General features: G+C 37.1%; 3 protein-coding genes across 26 annotated transcripts; all 3 read right to left on the bottom strand.

Moving 5' to 3' along the window:
• Nucleotides 1-573: 573 nt before the first annotated feature.
• Nucleotides 574-5,886, bottom strand: LOC103449727 (chaperone protein dnaJ 10-like). The gene is made up of 10 exons (XM_008389056.3): nucleotides 5,587-5,886; nucleotides 5,076-5,135; nucleotides 4,070-4,152; nucleotides 3,758-3,917; nucleotides 3,496-3,625; nucleotides 2,747-2,905; nucleotides 2,255-2,433; nucleotides 2,085-2,165; nucleotides 1,837-1,995; nucleotides 574-1,167 (listed from the first exon to the last, which is right to left on the bottom strand). Exons 1-10 carry the CDS (start codon nucleotides 5,671-5,673, stop codon nucleotides 1,057-1,059), a joined length of 1,209 nt encoding a protein of 402 aa, XP_008387278.1. The 5' UTR covers nucleotides 5,674-5,886; the 3' UTR covers nucleotides 574-1,056.
• Nucleotides 5,887-8,602: 2,716 nt separating this feature from the next.
• Nucleotides 8,603-11,150, bottom strand: LOC103454377 (12-oxophytodienoate reductase 3-like). The gene is made up of 5 exons (XM_017322473.3): nucleotides 10,955-11,150; nucleotides 10,702-10,842; nucleotides 9,747-9,877; nucleotides 9,491-9,673; nucleotides 8,603-9,398 (listed from the first exon to the last, which is right to left on the bottom strand). Exons 1-5 carry the CDS (start codon nucleotides 11,023-11,025, stop codon nucleotides 8,731-8,733), a joined length of 1,194 nt encoding a protein of 397 aa, XP_017177962.2. The 5' UTR covers nucleotides 11,026-11,150; the 3' UTR covers nucleotides 8,603-8,730.
• A 992-nt stretch (nucleotides 11,151-12,142) lies between these two features.
• Nucleotides 12,143-22,492, bottom strand: LOC103454366 (uncharacterized). 24 transcript variants are annotated; one of them, XR_011573802.1, is made up of 12 exons: nucleotides 22,254-22,451; nucleotides 22,126-22,167; nucleotides 21,950-22,018; nucleotides 20,700-21,265; nucleotides 19,737-19,928; nucleotides 19,380-19,478; nucleotides 19,101-19,165; nucleotides 18,749-18,822; nucleotides 17,182-17,284; nucleotides 16,093-16,439; nucleotides 15,864-15,987; nucleotides 12,143-12,305 (listed from the first exon to the last, which is right to left on the bottom strand). XR_011573802.1 is itself a non-coding variant. In XM_008393962.4 (6 exons), the coding sequence occupies exons 1-6, from the start codon at nucleotides 22,372-22,374 to the stop codon at nucleotides 19,428-19,430; spliced, it is 1,041 nt and encodes a 346-aa protein (XP_008392184.2). In that variant the 5' UTR covers nucleotides 22,375-22,492; the 3' UTR covers nucleotides 19,256-19,427. The 24 variants fall into 24 exon arrangements, 3 of the variants coding, with proteins under 3 accessions (XP_008392184.2, XP_070665444.1, XP_028946319.1); XR_011573816.1 differs by lacking the exon at nucleotides 12,143-12,305 and adding an exon at nucleotides 12,763-13,059 and having other exon boundaries at nucleotides 16,093-16,323; nucleotides 17,182-17,350; XR_011573801.1 differs by lacking the exon at nucleotides 12,143-12,305 and adding an exon at nucleotides 12,763-13,059.
• Nucleotides 22,493-23,424: the final 932 nt, after the last annotated feature.

The raw sequence follows: 23,424 nt of genomic DNA, 5'->3' as shown, positions 1-23,424 counted from the left end.
AATCCATCATGTATCTTTTATATTTTAATTATTAAATTTATTTATTTTACACCTGTCAACATATTATGTGTTCATTTGAGGTTTTACTATACACATATTATTAAAAATTAGAGATTTTATTTGCGTTTTATTCTTATGTGATACTAACTAACAAATCATTTGCAAGCATGAAATTTTATTTAATTAAAACTTGGTCCTAGTTGATTAGATAGAATTTTATATTCCAAAAAACGTTATCTTTTAATGGAACAGGAATGTGTGAGTATCTAAAAAATTAAAACTCGAAATGTTGGACATTTTTTATTGACGCGTTGGAGGCTTAAACTGACCAAACCAAATCGCACCAAACCGATTAACAAAGGTTTAGTTTGATTTCAATGGTGGCATTGGTCAAAATCAAACCAAACCAAACCACACCGTTTAATTTTAGTTAACTCGGTTATATTTTGTGTCGAACATAATCAAACCGAACTGCGCCCGCCACCACATTTTCCTATCCAATCTGGTTACTGGATATAACCCTTGGTTTATATGGCAGTAGTTTAAATGGACTGTAATTTTGAACACAAGAAATATGACCAACAGAAGGATAGAGAAAGACTCCATCATCACATAATATGGTCCCATGAACGAATGAATGTACATCACAGTCTTGATATTTGCTTGTTATCTGGGCAAATCAACATGAATCTTCACATCGACAAAAACATAGGGCTGAGCCTAAAATTCAAACCTTCGAAACTAAATCCGTCACTCCCGAAAAATACACGAATAAATAACTAGACAAACTATACCAGCCAACTGGTGACAACGGCATCTTATCTTCCACAACAATCTATCTTCCTCCCTACGTATATAAATCTGTCTTCCCCATAAGAATAAGCGAGGCCTACGCAGCTGGAGGTGAGTTGTCCTTTCAAGCACAATCCTTACCCGCTTCAAGCATACACATCCAGCTAGCCTTCCCCACAAAACCAGTCACAATATTGATACAAAAGATATGTCACAATTTTTTACTACAAGACGGAAAGCAAGGAGTAAACCCAATCTCCACCCTTAATCCCTGCCAATGGAAGAATGTCTCTGGGCACCAGGTGGTGCAGTTGGCCTTGGGAAGTGATAGTCCAACTGCGCTCCTGCAATTTGGGGGGCTTCCACATAGGGGCTCTGTGAAATCGAAAAGAAAAAAAATAAGGATAACGCATTAAGAAAAGAACAAATGTACAAGGGTTTCTACTTTCCACTTTATTTCCACAGTCCTCAACTCTCTCACCATCCCCCAACAATTGGGACGAACACAAGAAATGTAGTTTCAGCCCTCTATTATAGTTGGGACCTGTTTACAGTAATCTTCTTTTCTATTATGGTCATTTGCAATGTGTTTTGTAAAAAAATATTTGTGTTTGTTGTAAAAAAAGAAAACCCATTAGAAGTGTATAAATCCATTACCTTTAGCACCATTTAAAGGTCATTTCACTTTTTGTTGTTATCCAAGAGCTGAACTTACTAAAATTTACAGTGGTTTTTACTTTTCAGGAGCATAAGTACTGGTTCTAATCTTGAGTTTAATCAAACTGTTCTGTCTTTTTGTGATTTTGTACCTCTCTCAAAGGTGTCAAATGAGTCGATACTCTTCTAACTTTATGTTTCAGGCAAGTAATACCTAGTTAGGAATGCCTATCTTTAAAATTACGTACAAACGGTCATGTCCCAAAACTAGAGAATACCAAATGTCAAAAACTTATGCATTCTAGGCCATGTTGGAATGCTATTTGATATAAACTCAAAAAGGATAGAGTCAGACACATAAAATGGATTTATTAAAAGAAAAGATACCTGCGGCTCGAATGCAGCATATGATGGCTCTTCAGGCTTTGAGGACTTTGGTGTTGTTATAGGAGAAGAGGGATCATAGCGTAATTCACTTCCATTCAGTTTATGAACTCTACTATTTTGTGGAGTTTCACCCTCATTCCCACCGGTTGACTTAGTTCTCTATACGAAAATGTCATAGCTTCCATATGTATTAGACAATGGGGATTATAGCAACAGAAAATCATAAATATACGTTAAGAAAACAATACCTGGAAGATTTTGCCAAGAGTTTTCAACCCCTTTGCTCGTGCACGGAGTTCCTCTTTCTTGGCATTGTTGTCTTGAAGAACCTAAAGATGAAATGAAAAATTACAATCTAGACCAGATTTCTATTCATGTTTTGAAAATTACCAAATACAACATTGGGGCAGTGAACAACCATCTGACAAACACGAGAAAGAGTGGCCTCAATATCAGCCACATTAAGCTTCCACAGGGAATCAATCATCACTTTCTTGTGAGATTGCATGTATTCTTCGAGCTCTTCCTCTGTGTAATTTCCTTCAGCACTTAGCTGCTTTTTCATGTCTTCCTGCAGCTGGATCAAAGCAATTGCACCTGAAATAAATAACAGTCCATTAAGCAAAGCACATATTGGCTTAGCCAGAAAACTTGTGTGCATTTGTGAAAACGTATAACTTACATATGCAAAAATAGAAAGACAGAAAACAAATGAATATTCTTTTTCTGTCAAATATTTAAATATATACGGATGAAGTGGATTGGACCCTATTCGTTTGGGTAGAATCAGTCCCCACACCGTGGTTAGGTCCATAGCTCAATTAATTATTGGAACAAAAATTTACAGTCACCATGATAACAAAGATTTAGACGCAACTGTCAATGACCGAATTCAGAAAGATCCACTAACCTGTTGCTGCTGTTACTTGAGATTTAATGAAATGCCCTTTATTTCTAAACCACTCTGCAACAAATGGCACGCCCAAATACATTGCTTTCTTGCCTAGCTCCTTTGCTGATTGTCTGGCATATATGTAGCCAATTGTATTCAACATATCAACACCATAAGCTGTAGAAAATAGACAATATCATTGAAAATGATAGAGAAAAGCTTAGACAATAATCATAGAAACAGATTTATAAGGCATTAACCACATTATGTGTCGTAAAATCCTACCATAGTTTGAAAAACGCGAGATATTGGGGAATATAGTGCGCTATATCATGTCGCATCACGGAAGACATTTTGCAAAATAATACAAAAATATCACAATGGGTCCAAAAAAGCGTTCGGTTTCTAGGCGATATTGCGTTATGTGCCACATCTAATTTGTTTGATGTTCCTTTAGCTGATGACGATCACCACATCCATCCAGTCAATGAAAATGACTATACTACTAATGATATTTTGCAACAAATTGAAGAAGAGGAAAATGAAAGACGTGATAGTGACGGTGATTCATAGAGAGTGTTTTCAGGATCTCATCTTGTATGGTCCCAACCTACATCTACAAAGAGCTAGCTTATTCTTCAGTTATTCTTCAATTCAAGAGGATAGATACCAGCCAAAGCTCATCAACTTTTACACAAGAGCCAACCTAAAAGCAGTTGAAAATATTCTGTTCTCGTCACCCAAAAGCACCACACGTAATGAATTACCTGCATTGGAAAGCCTCGCAACTTCAGCTTCAGCATGACTAACAAATTCCTCTTTGTTGCCTTGCACATATTGGTTGAGTCGATTTTTTAGTGTTTCTGCAAGCTTTTCTTCTCTTTCCTTCTGAACAACCTGTAGTAAAAGGATATTGGCAGTTTTGCCACACAGTAAGCATTCTTCAATGATATGGACTAGTTCTTTCCATTCCATCAAAGAAAATTGGAGGTAAACTGGGTTAGCGAAAAAAGTTAAACAAAATTGTACCCGCATTTTGTCTTGCAACTTTTTCGCATCAAACTGTTCCCCTTCTGTGAAAATATCTAAGGAAGCCATTGATGCCATGGCTAGCTGTCCAATATATTCCTCAAAGAGCTCACTACCAAAAAGCATGGCAAATATCGCTGCAGGATCAATAATTGCGTCGCTGAAAAAAAAGTAACATTTTGAAAAATGTCAGAAGCATGCAGCTAAACACACACATTGCGATACGCACAGGAAACCCATAAGGTGTCTTGTATCAGCCACCTTTTAGATATTAGAACTCATATATTAGTGAAATAAGAGAACAAAACTAACGTTGAAATTCCTGATTTTCCATAAGCATCATACGCTTGGCGTTGGCTTGGGTCGCTTAACACTTGGTAAGCTTCTCCCAAAACCTGAATCAAATAAAAAAGATGCATATATACTTGGTAAGCCTATACTAGACCAACAGAAGAAATTACTAACAATTCAAGTCCACCCCCTCTTCACAAAACAACCTTCCCACAATAGAACTATACTAAACGAAAATGACAGAATAAAAGACACTCCGTTTGAGGAAAGGGATCATTTGGGTAATTTGATGTGAATCCAGTATTGAGAACTTTTAGAGCCTGTTTGGTATCCTATTTGAAATTTTTTATCATTTCTTAAAACATTTCTTAAAAACATTTCTTGGAAACAATTTTCTTTAGGACTCCAAAACTTGATTGATTTGTGATTTAAAATTTTTAAATCTTAAGACTTAAACTAGACAAAGAAATCTAAAAAGAGGGGGTCACATGAGAGGGAGAAAGAAAGAAAGTAAGAGATGATTGAAGGAAAGAGAAAGAAGAGAGAGGACGAGATAGAGAGGAAGAGGAGTTGAGAGAAAGAACCGAGAAAATAAAAAAAGCGAATTAGAAGAGAGACGAAAAAGGTAAAAAAAAAAAAAAAAAAAAAAGAGAGAAAAAGAAGAAAACAGAGAGATAGATTTGGAGTGAGAGGGGAGGAAAAAGAAAAAAGAAATGAGAGAGTCTAAGTTTAAAAACTCACTTTTTATGTTTTTAGATAATATACTATATTTTTTAGTTAGTCTTGAGTTTAGTATTTGAAAATAATCCTACCAAACAAGTTTTTAAGGCCTAAAACTTAAAAATTGAAAATTGTTTTTGAGTTTAAAAAGTTGGATTCAAGTAGAGCACCAAACAGGCTCTTAGTTTCTAATATACAAGTTCGTGGAAGCAAATAGCAAGTCTTTCATGTTACAAATACACTGTATTGACCATAATGTATAATTTGATGGGAATTAATTTAAATGAAAAACAAGAGCAAATCTCACCTGAAAATTTTGTGCTGCAAGTGGATCATTTGGGTTTTTATCTGGATGAACCTGCCTTGCCTGCGATCCACACAAAACCCACAAAAACCAAAGTCATTCAATTTATAGCTGTTAGAAATGCTTGTTAGAATAGCACTTCTGCTCAGACTGAAAGCGCTTCTATTAAATCCACATCAAAAAAATTAACAAAAATGCAAGTGCTTCCTAGAAAAGCAGTTGAAGTGCTTGCTTCCTGAAAGAAGCCCACAGCGGGTGCTCTTCCAAACATTGTCAGAAGCGCTCTTGATCATCTAAAATCACTTCCACACAGACAATAATCATATACAACTGATACAATTCACATTTCTAAGTGATGTTATAGAACACGGCTTGGATCTATTAAGCTTATCACATAATCGATTGAGGAAGAAGCAACTGATTACGAATCAAAACTTCCGATTAATTATCGCTAAATCAAAATTAAAGCCAAAATAACGATAATCTCTCAGTTTCTGCTGAAAATCTAACTGACCTTCATGTAATAAGCTTTCTTGATCTCCGCCTCGGTCGCCGCCGGGCTGACGCCGAGAACGTCGTAGTACTCCGTTTCCTTCACCATTTTGTCCGATCGGTCAAAATCTTCGCTTCGCAGTTTGCAGGGAGGAGCGAAAAAATAAAAATAAAATAAATAAAATAAAATAAGAGAAGAAAAATAGAGGAGGAAGAAGAAGAAAGGAGGATAAGAGAAAATAAGAAGATTCCCTTCCTACGTCCCCACGCAGGTACGCGTTATTTGCCTAATACTCTTTAGTTGTGCTACTACCCACCTCCTAAGTCCCAAGTCATTAATTAAGTTAAATAATCTTCATTTGACCAAAAATATTTAAAAATTAATTTGATTCGCTTGAGACGTGATTAACTTAATACTGAAGTTATAAGGTATAGTCGTAACTGTTTTGTAGATCGAGTGGGCGTTTGAATTTGAATTGATGTGTTGTACATGTGACGTCAATTAATAAGTTTATCTTATTATATGTTGGTTTATTTGCTACATCAAAAATAATCTTGTGAATGCTTAAAGGTGGTGGTGACTACTTGGTATTTTGCGCACTTTTGCTAGAATTGCGATGAGAGTTCGAAGTATGGGATTTTAGTTAGAACAACCTCTTTCATGGCAAGTTCATTATCGATTATGGGCAAGATGAGACCTCTGACTATCATCAATGTGTTTATCTTGTTGAGTAGTTAAATTTGATGTATTGAAATGGTTGAGAAATGGCGAAGATGAGTTAGCTAAATCTCTGGGTTTTCCGGCGAGAAGGTCCAAAACCCAGTGAGGATTTTCGATGGCTGCATGAACAAGGCCAATCTAACCTGACCTCGAACATACAAATCCTATGTGAACACCCCAAACCCATATCTGAATTCAGATCCGACCCGACTCTGGGTTAGAATATTCTGTTAGGAAATATTCCATTATAGTGACGGAATATTTTGGTGTTGGACATCCAACCGTTGGATCGTTATAAAATTGTAATATGTTATTGTAGGAGTAATGTGTTGGCCATAGAAACTTATAGGTCATAAATCCAATGTGCGGGTCTTCTGGAATGAGAATAATTATGGTGGTTGACTTTAACAAAAACCATTTTGATCGAGGATTGACTTGGGGCCAACATATCCTGAATAATTCTTGAAAATTGACGTTAGCATCACTAGAGGCTTGCTATAGAGCCTAGCGGGCAGAACATGCCGATCGTCACTCTATTTCATAGTTAAGTGAAATATCCATTTCCGCTAAGTACGACATCTAAATGTAAAATAGCAGATGCTGATTTTCTTGCATGAATAAATTGGCTTGATCCCTTCACAAGATACTTAAGCAATCTAACTCGAAGGTTAGATGCAACCATAAGTTTTATTAAAATTAAATATGATATCCTGTCTCAGAGTTCAGGACATGACATTATTGTGTTTTGATCTCGGTACATATTTTACTAGATGGACAAGGACAAGGCTCCTAAGTTTTTCATCTTCAACCATGCAAGGCTATAATTTATTCTCTTAAATATTATATTACTTTAGGCTACATGTTGCCCGTCTGAGAACATTTTTACTTACCATCATTTAGTGTGGTATATGCTCATCACCCTTAGATAAGTTTGAATTTCGAGATTCGTGTAATGAATATACACAAATCTCAAATTTCAAACTCATTTAATGATGATAACTATGGTGGTAAGTATACACAACACTAAATGGTGGTGAGCAAAAATATACTTCTTAAAAGTATCTAACTTTTATTTTCCTAGCAAAACCCTAGAAATGTAATAACCGTAATTAATTTTACACTTTTCCAACCTCTTGATGTTCTGACTTTTCCAATGCGTAAAATTGAATTAAAATTTCAGAGACTCCTAGTCTCCCGCCAAAATTAACAGCCTGCAACTAAATTATCCTCTTCCCGCCGAAACCACCAAGCTCCTCCGCATCCGCATCCAAAATTCAGACCCTCTCTCTTCTTTGATTAGCCTTCACAAGATTATTATTCTTCGTACTCTTCTATCAACCAATCAATTAACCTCCTACGACTCACAAAAACAAAAAAAAAACCCACATTTTTTGAGGAAAAAGGGGAGCTACAGTGGAGGTGGTTACAGTAGAGAAATATTTTATTGTGACTGGAATACGAGTGATACATCAAGTATTTTTATGTAAGTAGTGAGAAATTTTATTTTTTAAAATTATTAACTTTTTAACACACATATCCTACTATTTATATAATAACATATGATATACCATCCCGTGTGCCGATTATACCAAAAAATCTCTCGTCACGGTGGATGCGGAAGTGCTGTTGGTTTGAAAATCCTTTGATCACGAAACGTTATGTTTCTTTTTCCGTTCCTATTTTAGCTGCTAGGCAAATATTGACTGATTTTCATGGTATTTAATTGTCTGGGTTCATTGTTTTTTGACCTTTTTAACTGTAGAAGAAGAACAATTACACTACCATTATAGATTTTGGATATAATAAGGACGATTCTAATGTTGTACGAATCAGGGACGAATAATTTTGAACAGGAACTCCTACTCATTCTTTGAGTAGCAGTATTGTTGGAAAAAGTTAGGTAGAATTTGCTGCTTGTAAGCAATGCATGTGGTAACCACATTATTGCATTAATACGAGTGTTTTATCATCCGTTGGTAGAGAAGCTCACGCTCACATTAAACAAAAAATGATATCTGTCCGAGGGGTGGATTATTAACAACCAAAAGCCAGATTATATACTAGTGGGAATATTGTAGAGATTGAATTTGACGAAGGTTCTAAGCGTAAAGGTCTCTACCTTTACTTATAGAGGTTTGTGGAGAGCATCCTGCTCGTTCTTATCCTTGAACTGGGCTGGCTGAAGGGCAAACGCTATCAAGTTGTCCATCTCGCACGACGCAGTCCTTGTGACATTAAGAGAGCACAAGATTCCCCCAGACTGGGATTAAAAGAGATGGGAAGAAAGGAGCATGGAAGAAAAGTTCCGATGTTTTTTTTTTTTTTTTTTTTTTTTTGAGATTAAACCATCTACTGCAACTACAAGCTAGAACATGTTTATTTGAACCAGCTTATAATTCAGTATCCAAAATTAATGAACATTAGAGAATTTCCAAAACAACGAAATCATAGACGGGAGAGCCGTTCCTCCTCATCCATGTAATAGGATTTGTTCAGAAAAGGGTAGTCTGTGTACCCAACAACAGGGTCTTGTGTGTAGAAAGTCTTCCTGTTATACTTCGTCAAGGGGGCATTAAGCTTAAATCTCAAAACCAAGTCAGGGTTCGAGATAAAAAGGCGTCCGTATGACACCAAATCAGCGTCGCCGGAAGCAATTGCTTGCATTCCAAGCTCTCTAGTGAATCCTCCGCTAGCTATGAATGTACCGTGATAAGAGTTTCTTAAAGTCCTCATAAACACAGCTTCCTCTTCGTCATTGCTGAGTTTACTAGCTTCTGCTTGGGCATGAGCTGAATAGCGAGGCTGTGTCACATGGAGATAAGCCAGTTTAGAGCCCCAATTCTGTTGAAGCCTGTTGAGCCTCTCGATCACTGCCAAGCCTAAGATAAGTGGTTTGGAGTCAATGGCATCCAAGTGATCAATAGCCGGCGAGATTCTGACCCCAACTCTATCCGCACCTATTGCTGCAACCACAGCTTGAACAATCTGAATAAGAAATTTGCACCGATTTTCTAGCGATCCACCGTACTCATCAGTTCGATCATTGATCCCGTCTTTCAGGAATTGGTCAATGATATAGCCATGTGCCCCATGAATCTCAACTCCATCAAAACCTACACGACATGAAAATTGATCATAAGACTCAAAAGTTGTATAGAAAGTGCGACACAACACGAGCAATCAAATCACAGGAAAAGAAACTGACCTGCTTGAATGGCATTCAACGCACCCTGGCGAAAATGCTCAACCACTTGGGGAATTTCCTGGGTTTCGAGGGCTCGAGGCTTAGGATAAGTGCCATGAGAGCCATCTGGCAACAGAACATTCCGTCTCTTTGAAATGGGATTGTTGGTTGAAGATATCGGTAATCCCCCACCAGGTTGATAAACTAAATCATTAACCATGTTACGAACAAAAACAATCAGCCTACTGCTCCAAACCGTAATAGGTAAAAAATCTACCTTCATGAGATGCACGACCAACGTGCCAAAGTTGACAGAAAATGAATGCGCCTTTGGCATGAATTGCATCCACCACCTTCTTCCATGCCTCCACCTGTTCGTCGTTGTAAATCCCAGGAACACGGGGCATCCTGCCATGACATTAATATTTATATATCAATAAGACACCATTTAAAGAAGAAATTAGTTTTCACAACAACACTAGATTTCTTGATAAGGAAGAGTTCAAAATACAAAGCTAATTTATTGAGGCATTGATAAAAACAGTGTGGCATTTACGTTATTAGATTGTAAACCAAAGGCGTATTTTATAGTCAATTGCAGAGTCAAAAATTCATGTTATGAGGGGCACCTTTAAACTGTAGTGGGCATAACACATAGAGAAACATAGTCAGGTTCTTTTGGTCACCTTGGCGACCAAGAATGCATGGTCAACTACTCTTGAATTTCATATTTGTTTATTGTACATTATTTATATTAAATTCATTTGTACGTAAAAACATAAGGCATAATAGAAGTTTGAAAGGTTTTTTTTTACCAAAAAACTCTCTCTTCTTAATTTCATAGATGATATAATAGAGGAAAAGGAAAAATTAACACAAAAAAAAAAGTTTGAAAGCAAAGGAAAATATTGCAATAAACAGAAAATATGATCAACTAATATTATTATAGAACTAACTGTTAAGTAAAAATTAAAGGCTTTATTTTTGTAGAATTGGAAGTTAATTTGACTAACCAATAGAAAACAAAATCAAGTTAATGGTGGTGTAATAAAATTGATCAATGTTAGACGGGTAGTAAAGGTTATAAGAAAACAAAATACGGGAAGGCCTGTAGCCTTAAGGTGGCTCCGCTATATACAATAGCCTATTGTATATAATCTGATAACGTAACATATTAGATGGTCATGCAAAAGAAATGAAAAATAATACTAGACATTGATTTACAATAATACCCGGCGCCAGTGTCGGAGACTATAGCGGCTTCGCTAATGAGAAGGCCGCCGTCAGTTGACCTCTGAACGTAGTACTCAGCCAGCGCTGGTTGCGGCAGTCCATTCAACGCCCGGCACCTCGTCAGCGGCGCCAGAACCACCCTGAAAAAGGACAAATCCGTCAAAACATATCCAAACTAAACAATTAAATTGATAATATGCCCTCCCATAGTTCCCGCCAACTCTGGATTATCATGGAGGACTTGACTTCAACCTGTGAGAGAGACTGAACTTGCCCATCTTGTACGGAGAAAACAGAGTGACGGGGGAGCTTCCCTGAGACATTTTTGTCGGGTTCAAGGAAAAAAAAAAAAAAAACCGGTCTCACATCGAACGATGGATATCCGAGAACGAGAAAATGAAGTGAATAAATTTGAATGTAGAAGATGAAGAAGAAGGAGAGAGCTTTCTTTATATAACAAGAGAATTGTTCATTAAACCATCATGGGGAACTCAAACGGCAAGCGACTTTTTCCTCTATCATCCCATCAGACTTTTCTTTCCCATTTTACCCCTCATATACTTTTGTAGTATATTTATAGGGATGTGATATCTACACACCTCTTTTTACTTCTTTCACACCATTTTAATTTTCGACCGTTGGATCAGATGAATTAAAAAAGATCAAAAGATAGAAATTAACAAGGGGTGTGAGAAAAGTAAAAAGGGGTGTGTGGATAGCACATCCCTATTTATAATGTAATCCGCATTTAAAGAGGGGAAGGGATCCCCTCCGGATTTCTCCCACCAAAACCCACTAATTAATTAATCTGGACACTTCAAATTTGATTTAACGGCTACAAACAGGAAGCTCATTTAAAAGTTATAATAATTTTAGTCATTTGGTCAAATTTCAAGGGCCTAGATTAATTGATTGGTGGGCTTTGGTGTGAGAGATCTAGAGAGGATCTCTTCTCTTTAACGAGTTGCTTTCAAATGTTTTTAAGAACGAAATAAGAATGGGGATGGTAGTCTCGAAATTGGCTGTAGTGGATGTTGATGCCAAAGTCTAAGCATTGGGGTAAAATGCCACTTACAAAATAGGAGAGTAACTTACATGAAATTGATTCACTGTCACGTAACATTTTGATGCACTAAACCAAGTACATGTGTTAAAAAATAATTTCAAATGTCATTCTTCTATCGGAACAGGACGGCATGGTGGCAATGAACATATGTTTCATGTAACTTATTTGAGCTTAAAATTTTGTGTGCGCTCTATGTTTTATTCTCTTACAACTTGTTTTCTATATTTCATACCATACAACTTACTTGAACTTTTAAATTTATTTTATGAGATGAAAACAAAGATAAAAATAACTGAGCAACCTACCATGATATGCATTCTGTATGAATATATATCCAACAATTTTAAAAGTCAAACATTAAATGGGCAAAAGCATCAAATTAATAATCCTCCACCATTTCAAAATTATAAAGTATTTGAGCAAAAGCATCTAACAATTCGTAACTTTTCCAATATTTCAAAGTTTTAAAAGTACATGACCAAAAGCATCCATCAGTTAACCATCACTCTATTTCTATCCTCCTCTTGGATTCTATGCCTGAAAATTACAGCAAGAACAATCACTAGACATGCTAAATTTTCCACAATAATGTATACTAATATATCTCTTATTACCGTATCTCATAGAGATCTTTGAGCATTTTGAATGATATCAAAAGCTTAATAAGTTGATCTTGCATGTCCTTATACCTTTAAGTTATTTGTGCTTCGAAATTAAAGGTGATGGAGACTTCAAAACAGGTTTTTCATCCCATGTTTTAAAACCAGTTTGAGGTTCTGTTTTCTTGCATATCAGTTTAATCACCTACAAGTATCTTGGTGATTTATAACCGTATATAGGTGATTTCAATCATCTACTCATCCATTTTTTGTAGATATGATATTTAGATGATGATAAAGATTATGATCGGTTCTGATTATGAAGTTCGTATGGTGAATACACATTAATCATAAGTAGAGGCACAAGTAGGAAGAAAGTTGAGGTTCCACAAAAAAATCAATTGGCAATATAGGGAGTAGTTATACTTATAAGCTTATGTTAAGTCTCTTTTCCCATCAATGTGAGATTGTTTCTAAACATGCCCCTCACTGTGGTAAAATTTTAAGCCTAACATGTGCACAACACAAACGGGCCGGGTGAGGTGAAGTGCGTGTGACTGTTTGACTTCTAGGGTAACTAATATCCCGTTTCAAACCCAGTATTTGACCTTGTGTTTTTTCAAAATTTATCCAAACAAGGTAGACATTGTCGATGCAAATTTCCGCCGCCTTCAGCCTTGACGAAAATTCACCTGCAAAACAATCAACACCTTTGATCAAAGACCTAAACCTCACGCGCCCACGAGGTGAGGGGGAGAGTTAGGCCAATGGATCTCTGATGCCTAAGTCAGTTTCTCTGAGAGAATAAAGTGTTTAAGGCTTTTTTAGGGGTAGCAAAAGCTTTGAAAATTTGGTAAAATATGGGGTATTTATAGGGATAGGACCAACCATAGTGTTAGGATTTTACCATATACATGGCCGCATCCTATTGGCCAAGGTGTTTATGGAGAAATATTCTCAAAATATTCTCAAGATATTAAATAAGAAATAATATCTTCGGATAATGGTGTAATTACCCCTAATTTATTTAAATTGGGATTACTTACTTTATTGGAGTCAATCTTCAATTGGGAATGTATTAAAGATAGGATTTGGGTAATTAATCCTTATCTTTAATTCCTTGCCAAGGGTAGGTAAGTTATGGGCACTCGTATTTAGTTGCTGAGATCTTCAGGGGTGTGAGCTGCGCATGAGAGCATCTAAGAGGCTTGCCCATATATTGAGGGCAATATTGTCTTTCTTGGATAAAAGTCTACGTGTCGCCTCTAGAATTTTCGAGATTATTTTTAGGCTCCACGTACATATTTTGGGATTTCCAAAACTCATTTTCTAATCTAAACCTCTCTTTAGACCTTCACCCAAACAGACCCTAAGACCGTCTCTAGTCATGGTGTGCTAAACGTAGCCAAGAGTTATGTTTTAGTTCTCAAAAATTAATATTTTAAAGGGTACTTTAGAGCTAAATTTTTCCATAGTATATCTGTTCATTCTATCTCAAAGGGTTGCTGGCTATGTAGTAGCGGAACCAATAAAAGAAGCACTCAAAGCCCTCTGGTATGCAGTAGATGGATGGAAGTGGTAGAGCTACTAAAGTTGAAGCAAAATTAATTACATATTCCCCAATTTGGGAATATTAGGTTTCAATTTGGTGACACATAATGTACTATTCCGTGTGACGGTCACATTAAAAAATCTTCCCTGTTTCGAAGGCGTGTAATGAGAATCTGAACGCGGCTATCTTCTGTGAAAAGGAAGCAGTGCCTGTTGTCTGCGGCGTCAGAGCCATTTGGGTCCAATTGGAGGGAGAGGGGAGAGCAATTAAACGCTAGCCTAGTGGAGGGTTTATCAAGTATTGTAGGGTTCCAAGGCGTATGATTCGGAAAATTGAGGGAATGCATAAGAGTATGTAGTGGTTTGGTATTGAGGTATTTAAGTGTTTTTATAAAAAGTTGGTATAAAAAAAAACTGAGCTTAAAAAAATGTTTGGTAAATACTTAAAAACAACTTATTTTCATAGTTTTGGGTGAAAAAAAGCTGAAAACATGAAGCAGCAAAATGAGCTTCTTCTCACAGCACAGCAGAAACAGTTTTTTTTTCAAAGCACAGCAATACCAAACCAGCCTCTTAATTATGAGTTGACTAAAGTATGGCAGATCCAAAACTTTTCACTAAGAATATTGCTTGTGTTTTCATATGGTAACCTACCTGTCCTCCCACTTATGATTAACGTATCTTCATTATACAAACTTCGTAATCAAAACAATTCATACTTCATCATCATAGTAATTAGCCTTAATTAACCGCAATTAATCAAAACAGTTCATACTTTTATTTTCCAGGCAAAACCCTACAAATGTACTGACCGTAATTAATTTTACACTTCTCCAACCTCTAGAAATTCTCACTTTTCCAATGCCTGCAGATGTAAAATTAAAAATAAAATTTCAGAGACTCATATTCTCCCACCAAAAGCAACAGTCCGGCTGCAACTATCCACTTCCCACCGAAACCACCAAGCCCCACCGCATAGGCATCCGCATCCACCACCACCTCTCTATCTCTTTTCCCTTTCCCTCTCCCTCTCTCTTCTTTGATTAACCTTCACAAGCTTTATTATTCTTCGTACTCTTCTATCAACCAATCAACCTCCTACGACTCATAAAAAAAAAAACACATTTTTTTTAGAAAAAAGGGGGAGCTACAGTGGAGGTGGTCACGGTGGACGCAGAGGCGCTGTTGGCATGGGTATGTGCTTTTGGTTTGACATTAAATCCTTTGACCACGAAACTATATGTTTATTTTTCCGTGCCTATAAATATTGACTAATTTTCATGTAATTACAGTGGTTTGTGGAGAGAATCCTCGTTCTTATCCTTGAGCGGGGCTGAAGACAAACATGATCGCGTACAGAGGATTGTACGCGATCACGTTATCCATGGTCTTCTCGAATGATGTGGTCTTTGAAACATTAAGAGAGGACAACTTTCCCATAGTTTGGTTGTCTGCATGAAAAACTCGCCCTTGGAGATAATGTTTCGGGCTCGGTCTTACCATTAACTGGAATAGTTCATACCCTAAAAAATAAGCGTTTCATGCATCATGACATTATTTGACCAAAAAAAAGGTATCATGACACTGAAGAAGTGTCGTTAACGTTTAAACAAGCGCCTCTGTTTATTTTTTTTTAAATGTTCTTCTTTAAGGACATAGAAAACGTTATGTATGTCACAACAAGCGTCATTGTTCAAGTACAATGATGCAAAAACTATCAATTGTCTGTGACTTTGTATGGGTTTATAAGGCGTGTCGCTCAAATACACTTTTATGTCGATATAGTTTGGTCAATCACAAGGTTCTTTCTCCCTAAAATAGTGTTTTCATGTACCAATAAGTTTCATCTCACTTCTTTAGGTCTCGTTCGTTTTTCTAGCAGTCATTAACCAAACTGTAAAACCAAAAAAAAAAAGAAGAAAATGCAGGAACCGAAAACAAATACCTTGAAACGGACGGTCTCTTGATTGTATTGTTTCTCCTTGCCAAGCATCAAGGCCAAGTTGTTCTTCCAATGCTCAACATGCTCCTCACACTGGCTTGCATCATCTTCTAGTTGGGCAAGTGTTCTACCAAAGTTGGAAAACTTAACACGCTCAGAAAAACCAATACCCCACATTAAAATCCATACTTTTGACTTTACAGTTGTTGGAACATATCCAACAAGACCATACCTTTTCAAATAAGTTAACCTGGATATCGCCCTTCGAGTATAATCAAGAAGAACATTAGACTCTTTTTGCGCTTTAGTCCTCTTCTCCTTCACACCCGTCTTCCTCAACGATATATCCCCCATCGCCACAAGAAAACTAAAACCCTAAAAATTACACCAAAAGCCTTCATGCACGCCAAGTCTGGCAGGCAGCAGTAGCTGAAAGAAGCCCATCTGGGTTAACGGGCATTTGCTGCAAAAATTATTATTTTTAAAGCCACAAATGCCATCGACTAAGTCCCAATTTTGGAGGAATTCACTACATAATCAACTGCTTAGTTCAGTGATGGCCGTCCAAGCGTCTGTTCTCTGTGTGCGAAACAATTTATAACTTAAAAGAAAGCTTGAACAAGCCGACACAGAACGACACTCGCTAGAGAACAGAGAATTAGAGCAGTAAAAGGCTAAAAGCTACCAGAATCACGAATCAACTGTTCATTAGCTAAGGCCGAAATGAGAAATGAACCTTTTTCATAACACACAGGACACAAAACAAAAGGATCTTACTCGTCAAGGTTTGCAGATAAACGAGATCACATAAACCACTAGACACTAGAAACTAGAAAGGCGCCATTCCTCGAAACTGCACCCAGAAGACTGCATCACCAGATGCAGCGGTATGTAACATGAGACTCGGTAATATCACCAGTGTAAGTAACTTTCACTACCTGCCCCTTCTCAAGTCCATAGTACCGTGAAATTGCGTCTTTTCGTGACAGTCATAAGCGGAACTTAATTTTCTTAAATGCATATACAACACTTCAAATTTTCCGAACTTGCAGTTGACCTCCCTAAATCACATTTCCAATTATTCTTTATGCCTAGATTATAAAGAAGCTTTATCAATGCATTTTGATCCTTAAAGGCTTAAACAGAACTTAGTTCATCAATTGTATCTTCTAGGAGAATGCTTAAATAATGCCTCTCCAATCATAAGCCATCCATAAAGCTAATCTAAAGAATCACAAACGTAGTCAAATGTAATCATCTTGGAGGACTTGTATGCATACAAGAATGAATTGCAAAACATAACTGACATTCAGAAACAAACCTGGAATATTTTATTTTAAACGGATTAGAGTTTTTAGAGCTTCATTTGTCCCTTGGTCTTGTGTAGTTAATATGAGCCCCGCCAAAGCGACCTTATTAGCAATCTGAGAATGTAGCCCACGAATCACATTAACCTTCATGATACCAGGGCCACAGTAAATGACAAGCATCTGCAATTCAAAAATTAATCACAAATACCAATTGCTCATATGTTATTGCTAGAAGATCACGCACACCAATTTCAAGTGAAGAGCATAGCAAATCCATCAGTGCCACTGTTTATGCCTTTGTCTAGTATCCATGCATAAAGCATTAAAATTTCAATTCGATGGTAAGTGGGAGAAATCACATTGACCTAAGTGTAAGTGGAAGGGTGGAAGCAACCGAGGTTAAGCAGTCACATTCAGTCCAGATGAAGTCTGCATGCATATCACTAACAACGTATCTAACATGGACTCTCCCTCCACATCCCCTGTAAGCTGTAAGGAGGACCTTCCAGCAGTTCCAAGGTTATGTCTAGTATGCAATTGGCCACATCATTTACTTTTAATTAGAATATGACACTAGAGAATGATACCAAAGCATGACGGTATACTAATACATCCACGTGAAGCATTATACAATACGAAAAATTGTTAAACTCCGCATGACTTTGTTCATATGAAGTCAATCAGGGAAGTTGTAACTTGTAACCACCGCTTAGGATGCAATTCTAAAGACAAATCAGAAATCTATTACCAACAGTTACATAGGTCTGTCCAAATGAAGAAACGGATTGGGGATAAAGCTTAGATAGGGATAGAAAAACAATAAGAAGTATACCGAAAAATAGATTCTGAAGTTTACAGGGTCAGACATCCAAAAGAAAAAAGGAATCACTTTTCTACACGATATACAGACATTGAACTCTTCGACAAAAAAATAGAGATATCGAACTCAAACAAGCTTCTAAATATGAAACAAACACTGGAAACTACGCACGTGAACTGCTTGCCAAACAACAAAAGGATGCTAAAATACATTATACAGATCTAATCGTAAACCTCTGACTAACTGTAAAACCTCAATTCTAACATCAAGTAATTTCATATCCTTCAAAGGGAAATCCAGCATCTTTTATTTTCACATGACTTTTGTGAATTCCTTAAATCTTATATCATTTATTGTAATCTTCAAACGAAATTACGCCATCAGTGGCCTGGTAAGAATCTGGTTACAACTAAGCATGCATTCATAGATTGTACTGAGATTTATCTAATGTGGCCGGTCAAGCAAGGCCCCAGAATCTCCCCGTTGCTGAACGATACGTTGGCATTAATTTGGAAGAAATCCTGTAACCCTATGATTTGTTTTGGTCTTGAGATTTGGATTTATGCAGTTAACTTAGTGACATACAAAAAACAAACCTCCTCTTAAGAATAAGGTTAAGGCTGTGTTTTAGACCTTGGTTATATACGAAAAAGCATCCGGACATCTTGAACTCAACTCTTGCAAGTTCCCAAGGTGGATAGATTCATCTAAGATACTCAATCAATCATCTAGTGGATAGATTCATCTAAGATACTCACATCAATCATCTAGGCATGGCATATTAGATGCTCTGGATGTCCAGGCCATGCATCCACCGTCCCTTCACCGTCATCTGCACTTGTACAGGAAAAAAGGAGTTGCTGTTATGAAGAGTTGAAAGATGAAATGACCCGGTTATTTCATCTGTTATATGATACAGGTTGAATCGGGTCAATAGCAAAAATCTCAATCGAGAGTCGAGAGTCCTCTCAGGTGCATCGTGTTTGTTTGTTGAGTTGGAGTAACGGTAGGTGTGGGAACGTAACGTTCCAAAATAAAAGGGCAAATCGTCGAAGTAAAGGTAGATGGGATTCAAATGAGGTTGCTAATGTACACAAAATTGATAGCTACCTAATTGTGTAACCCATCATTGCAGTGTCTTACAAGTGCCAATCAGCCCTCGCCTGCCCTGGATCCTTGGAATTATCAAGAGTTCATGAAAAAATATTAACAGCTTCCTGATTGACAACTGTGACTTACGAGTACTCTCAATGAAAAACAGACAATTTTCGACAACAAGTTCTGAAATTATATTCATTACTGATTACTGATAGATATTCGATGCTGTCTAACCATTTAAAAACTACATTACAAGGAAATTAACTTAAAACTAGAGGTCATGTCAAATACTTATTGCGGACCAGTGGCTGGCATATAAGCTTCTCCTGCTCCTGAACTTCATGGGGAAAAAACAACCAGACCTTCCTTCACTAATGAGCTAGGGTAACACTGCAACACACGGAAAAAAGAAAAAAAAAAGATTAAATTGGACCGATCAGATCAGGTAAAATGTGATTTCCACGTACAACATCACTAGAAAAAAAAAATATAATGATCGTCTGAGCATGTTACTGCTAGCCACGGACTATAAACTCTGTGTCATCCGTTTGCTTCACTTGAAAATGGATTATAATCTAGCTCCCGGCATACTATGATTAAAAAGAAGAAGCTAGACCATCAACTATAATCTCCAACCAGACTCTGTACCTTGATTTTCTTGTCACAGAGAATGGTATGATGCCCCTTCTCCATAGCCGATAATGCTGTTTCCCTTGTCCTGAATTCCAGATACCCATAACATTTATCTTCATGGTTGTGCACCATTACTTCTGTAACATCTCCGATTCCAACATCAGGTAATAAATCAAGGAAATGACGATAGAGATCAATTTCAGTAACCTACAAAAGATTAATTGCATATTAGATGTACAATATATTTTTCTTTCTTTCTTTCCACAACCAAAATGATCAACCACCACCAAAATCAATCACCCACACATATGTATATATATGACCTTGTGACACTGGTTAACCAACAGTCCACCAAAAATAACAAACCAAACTAATAGTACAGTAAAACTATTAAAACAACTAACGTAGGGCTAGCTCATGTTTGGATACTCTATCTAAATCATTATTATATGTTCTTGAGACAAATGAGACCTAAGCATATTGCTATTTTCATCATTTTCACATTAAGGAAAAAGTACGAACGTACGATAGTATTACCAAAATTCACTGGGCACACAAGCCAACAATTATCTGATCCTATCCTACAATCCCTTGCTTTTTTCTGCCATTAAATTCTAGCCAATTAACCAGCCAACTACCAAAAAAAAACAAAATAAATGGCAACATACACAACTTGAAAATGTATGCGTCACCCAACTCAACCCTCTTTCCCAAAACATAATGTGCCAGCGTCCTTTACCTATAGCTTCAAAGTTCAAACTAAATTTTTGGGATAATGCACTAGTTTGCAGGGAGAAAAAAAAGTTTTCAAGTTATCCTAACCCTATGTGCCCGTGCGTAGACAGTAAAATATAAAGCAGCAAATCTGTATACAAGAGATAATTAATTTACCAACCAGAGGGAGAGAGAGGGAGAGAGAGGGAGGGAGGGAACCCAAAAGCATGATGATACCATGAGTTAAATAAGAAATTCACTTGCCTGTGGAGCTAGATTGGCCACAAAAAATGAATAACGAAACCGTTGGAATTCTGTATTTGGCTTCTCATTATCATCATCCTGACCATTATTGTCACCGCCAGCATTTTCTAGTTCTATGACAGCTAGAAGATCCTTCACCCGAGAAGGGCACACGTGAGGATAGTGTCCGTTTTCGTTACAATAAAGACAGTCCTTTAACTGAGCAAATGTATGATGATCATATTTTATGTTCCAATACTGCGACTCAATGGAGCACATGTATGTATGACAGACGCTACACATTATTTCAGCACCAGGTTCTACTTTTGTGCCAGGAGGGCACGATATAGCCAATGGGCACCATGCAATGTGGTGGTCATTTTTACCACAAATGCTGCAAAAGTAACTTTCTTTCACAAGAGGGTGAGCAACCCAAGTCTCTCTGGGCTTCAGATAATTGGGGCACTCACAAGAGGTGTGCTCACCAACGTAGTCACAATAACGACAAATCTCGCTGCTGCTGACACTATCATCAGAACTATAGTGATCAGAATCGAGAACCATTGTATCCTCTGATTGCTCCTCCCCTATAAGAGAAAAGGTGATGATGAAATGACACTGAATAATAAGAGACATGCATATTCATATTCTATCTTCTCCATAAGCAGCATGTATGCACAAGTGGAAATGGGGATGCGCGAGCATGTAAGTTGACTGTAAAGACAAGTATGTTTATATAGATGATAGCCTAGCAACGTTCCTAACCCCTAACCTTAACCCCTAAACCCTAATCCCTAATCCAAAACCCCAACCAAAACCAAAACCCCAAAACCCAACCCCAAAACCCAACCTCAAAACCCCAACCCCAGAGGAAGGAAACAATCTAGACTTGGGTATTCATCACAGATAAATGATAAACCATATCTTTAATGGAACTAATTCGGAATTTATTAGGACCCGTAAATAGCCAAACAAGCAGAATTGATTACAACAACAACAAAGCCTTTTCCCACTAAGTGGGGTTGGCTATATGAATCCTAGAACGCCATTGCGCTCGGTCTTGGGTCTTAGCGCGATTTCGTTCTGGATTCATTTTCATAAGGATTCGACGTAACCGAGGATTACCGGCTGTCGACTACCTGACGCCCTCCCCCTCCTCCTTTACCCGGGCTTGGGACCGGCAATGTAAGATAAACTTACACAGAAAGAATTGATTAAAAACAAAAATTTTAAAAAAAAAATGAAAAAGCGTGCTTGTGTATGATAATTACCAGGACAGGCTTGATTGATTTCTTGTTTTTTCTCTTTAACACGGAAATCTTGATTAATTTCTTTCTCCCCTGAAATCAAGATAAAGAAATTAAAAAAAATTAAAAAGATAAAAATAAAAATAAAAATTCGTTGGATAAATTGATTGAATCCACAAGTTTTGGCTAGATAGATCGACCAGAGGCGGAGGAGAGAAACTTGCTTCTGCGAATCTCCTTATCTGAAAATCACAAAAATAATAAAATAATAAAAATTAAAAAAAAATAACGATTATTTCTATTAGTTAAGGGAAAGAAAAAGAATTACCCTTGCACGGGCTTGACGAGAGAGAGTTGCTTTCCGTCGTACCGGCTTGACGAGAGCAGAGACGAAACGATACGAGACCAGACGTGTGCAGTTGCAGAGGAGATAACACGGTGCCCAACATTCAAACACCAGCACAGAACAGATCCAGAAAAAAATAATTAGGGTTATCGGTGATTTGAGTCATTGACTCATGAATAACACTTTTGCCATTTTATATTGGGTAAACTGTGATTTGAGTCATTGACTCATGAACTAACACTTTATTTAAAATTGACCCCTTCAACTATATTTTTGGTAAATTAAGGACTTGAACTTTTTAAAATTAGCAAATTGACCCATTCTATTAAATTAAGAACTTAAAATTTTTTTCATTTTCATCATACCAACCAAACAAGGTTAAATTAATGTGTCTTACCAATCGATGTGTGACACCTCACTGGAGCAACATGTTAAACTTAATAGTGGGCTTCATTTAGGGCTCTAGAAGGGCATCTCTAATTGTTGTGCTATATTTAGGGGTGATTTCTAACGTGGAGACATCACTTTGCAGACCCAGCGTACGGACAAAATGTAATTCGTTGGATGAAAATTGAACGGCTGAAAACAATTCCATCGGAATGAGCTTAGGATGAAACCGGGTCATAAATGATCCGTCACTTAATTATAATGGTACCCGGCTTGAATTCAAAATTTCTTGGGATTTAAACCGTACCCCCTGACATCAACACTTACCGTCTTAAGTAAGTCTTGTCTTCCTACAAAAAACACTCCATCTCTTGCATTTTCTTAAGCATCGTTGCTGCAGAAAACATCATTCCCATTCGAAAACTTGCTCCCCGTTTCAAATCCAGTTATAGTTGGTATGTGCTTGTGTTGTCTGGCTTCACAGAAAATCCGGACAACAATGTAGAAAATCAGAGGATTCTAGTTGGAGGCTGTGCAGTAGGTTCTAAAGGAAAGAAGTGTTTTTTGCTTCATTCGAGCTGGGTTCAGACTGCTTTCGTGATAATAGTCGTCATATTTGATTCCCTTAGTGAATTTCAAATTTGGTGAGTTTTGAAATTGAAACCCTAGAATTTCATCTGTTATTTCTGTTAAGTATTATAAGTTAAGTTAGGTGTAAGGTTAATCATGCATGTTCGTGGATGTAATTAGGTGGATTTTGTCGTTT

Source organism: Malus domestica, chromosome 12 (assembly GCF_042453785.1).
Source record: "Malus domestica chromosome 12, GDT2T_hap1".
Taxonomy (NCBI): domain Eukaryota; kingdom Viridiplantae; phylum Streptophyta; class Magnoliopsida; order Rosales; family Rosaceae; genus Malus; species Malus domestica.
This window is presented reverse-complemented; position numbering and strand designations above follow the sequence as displayed.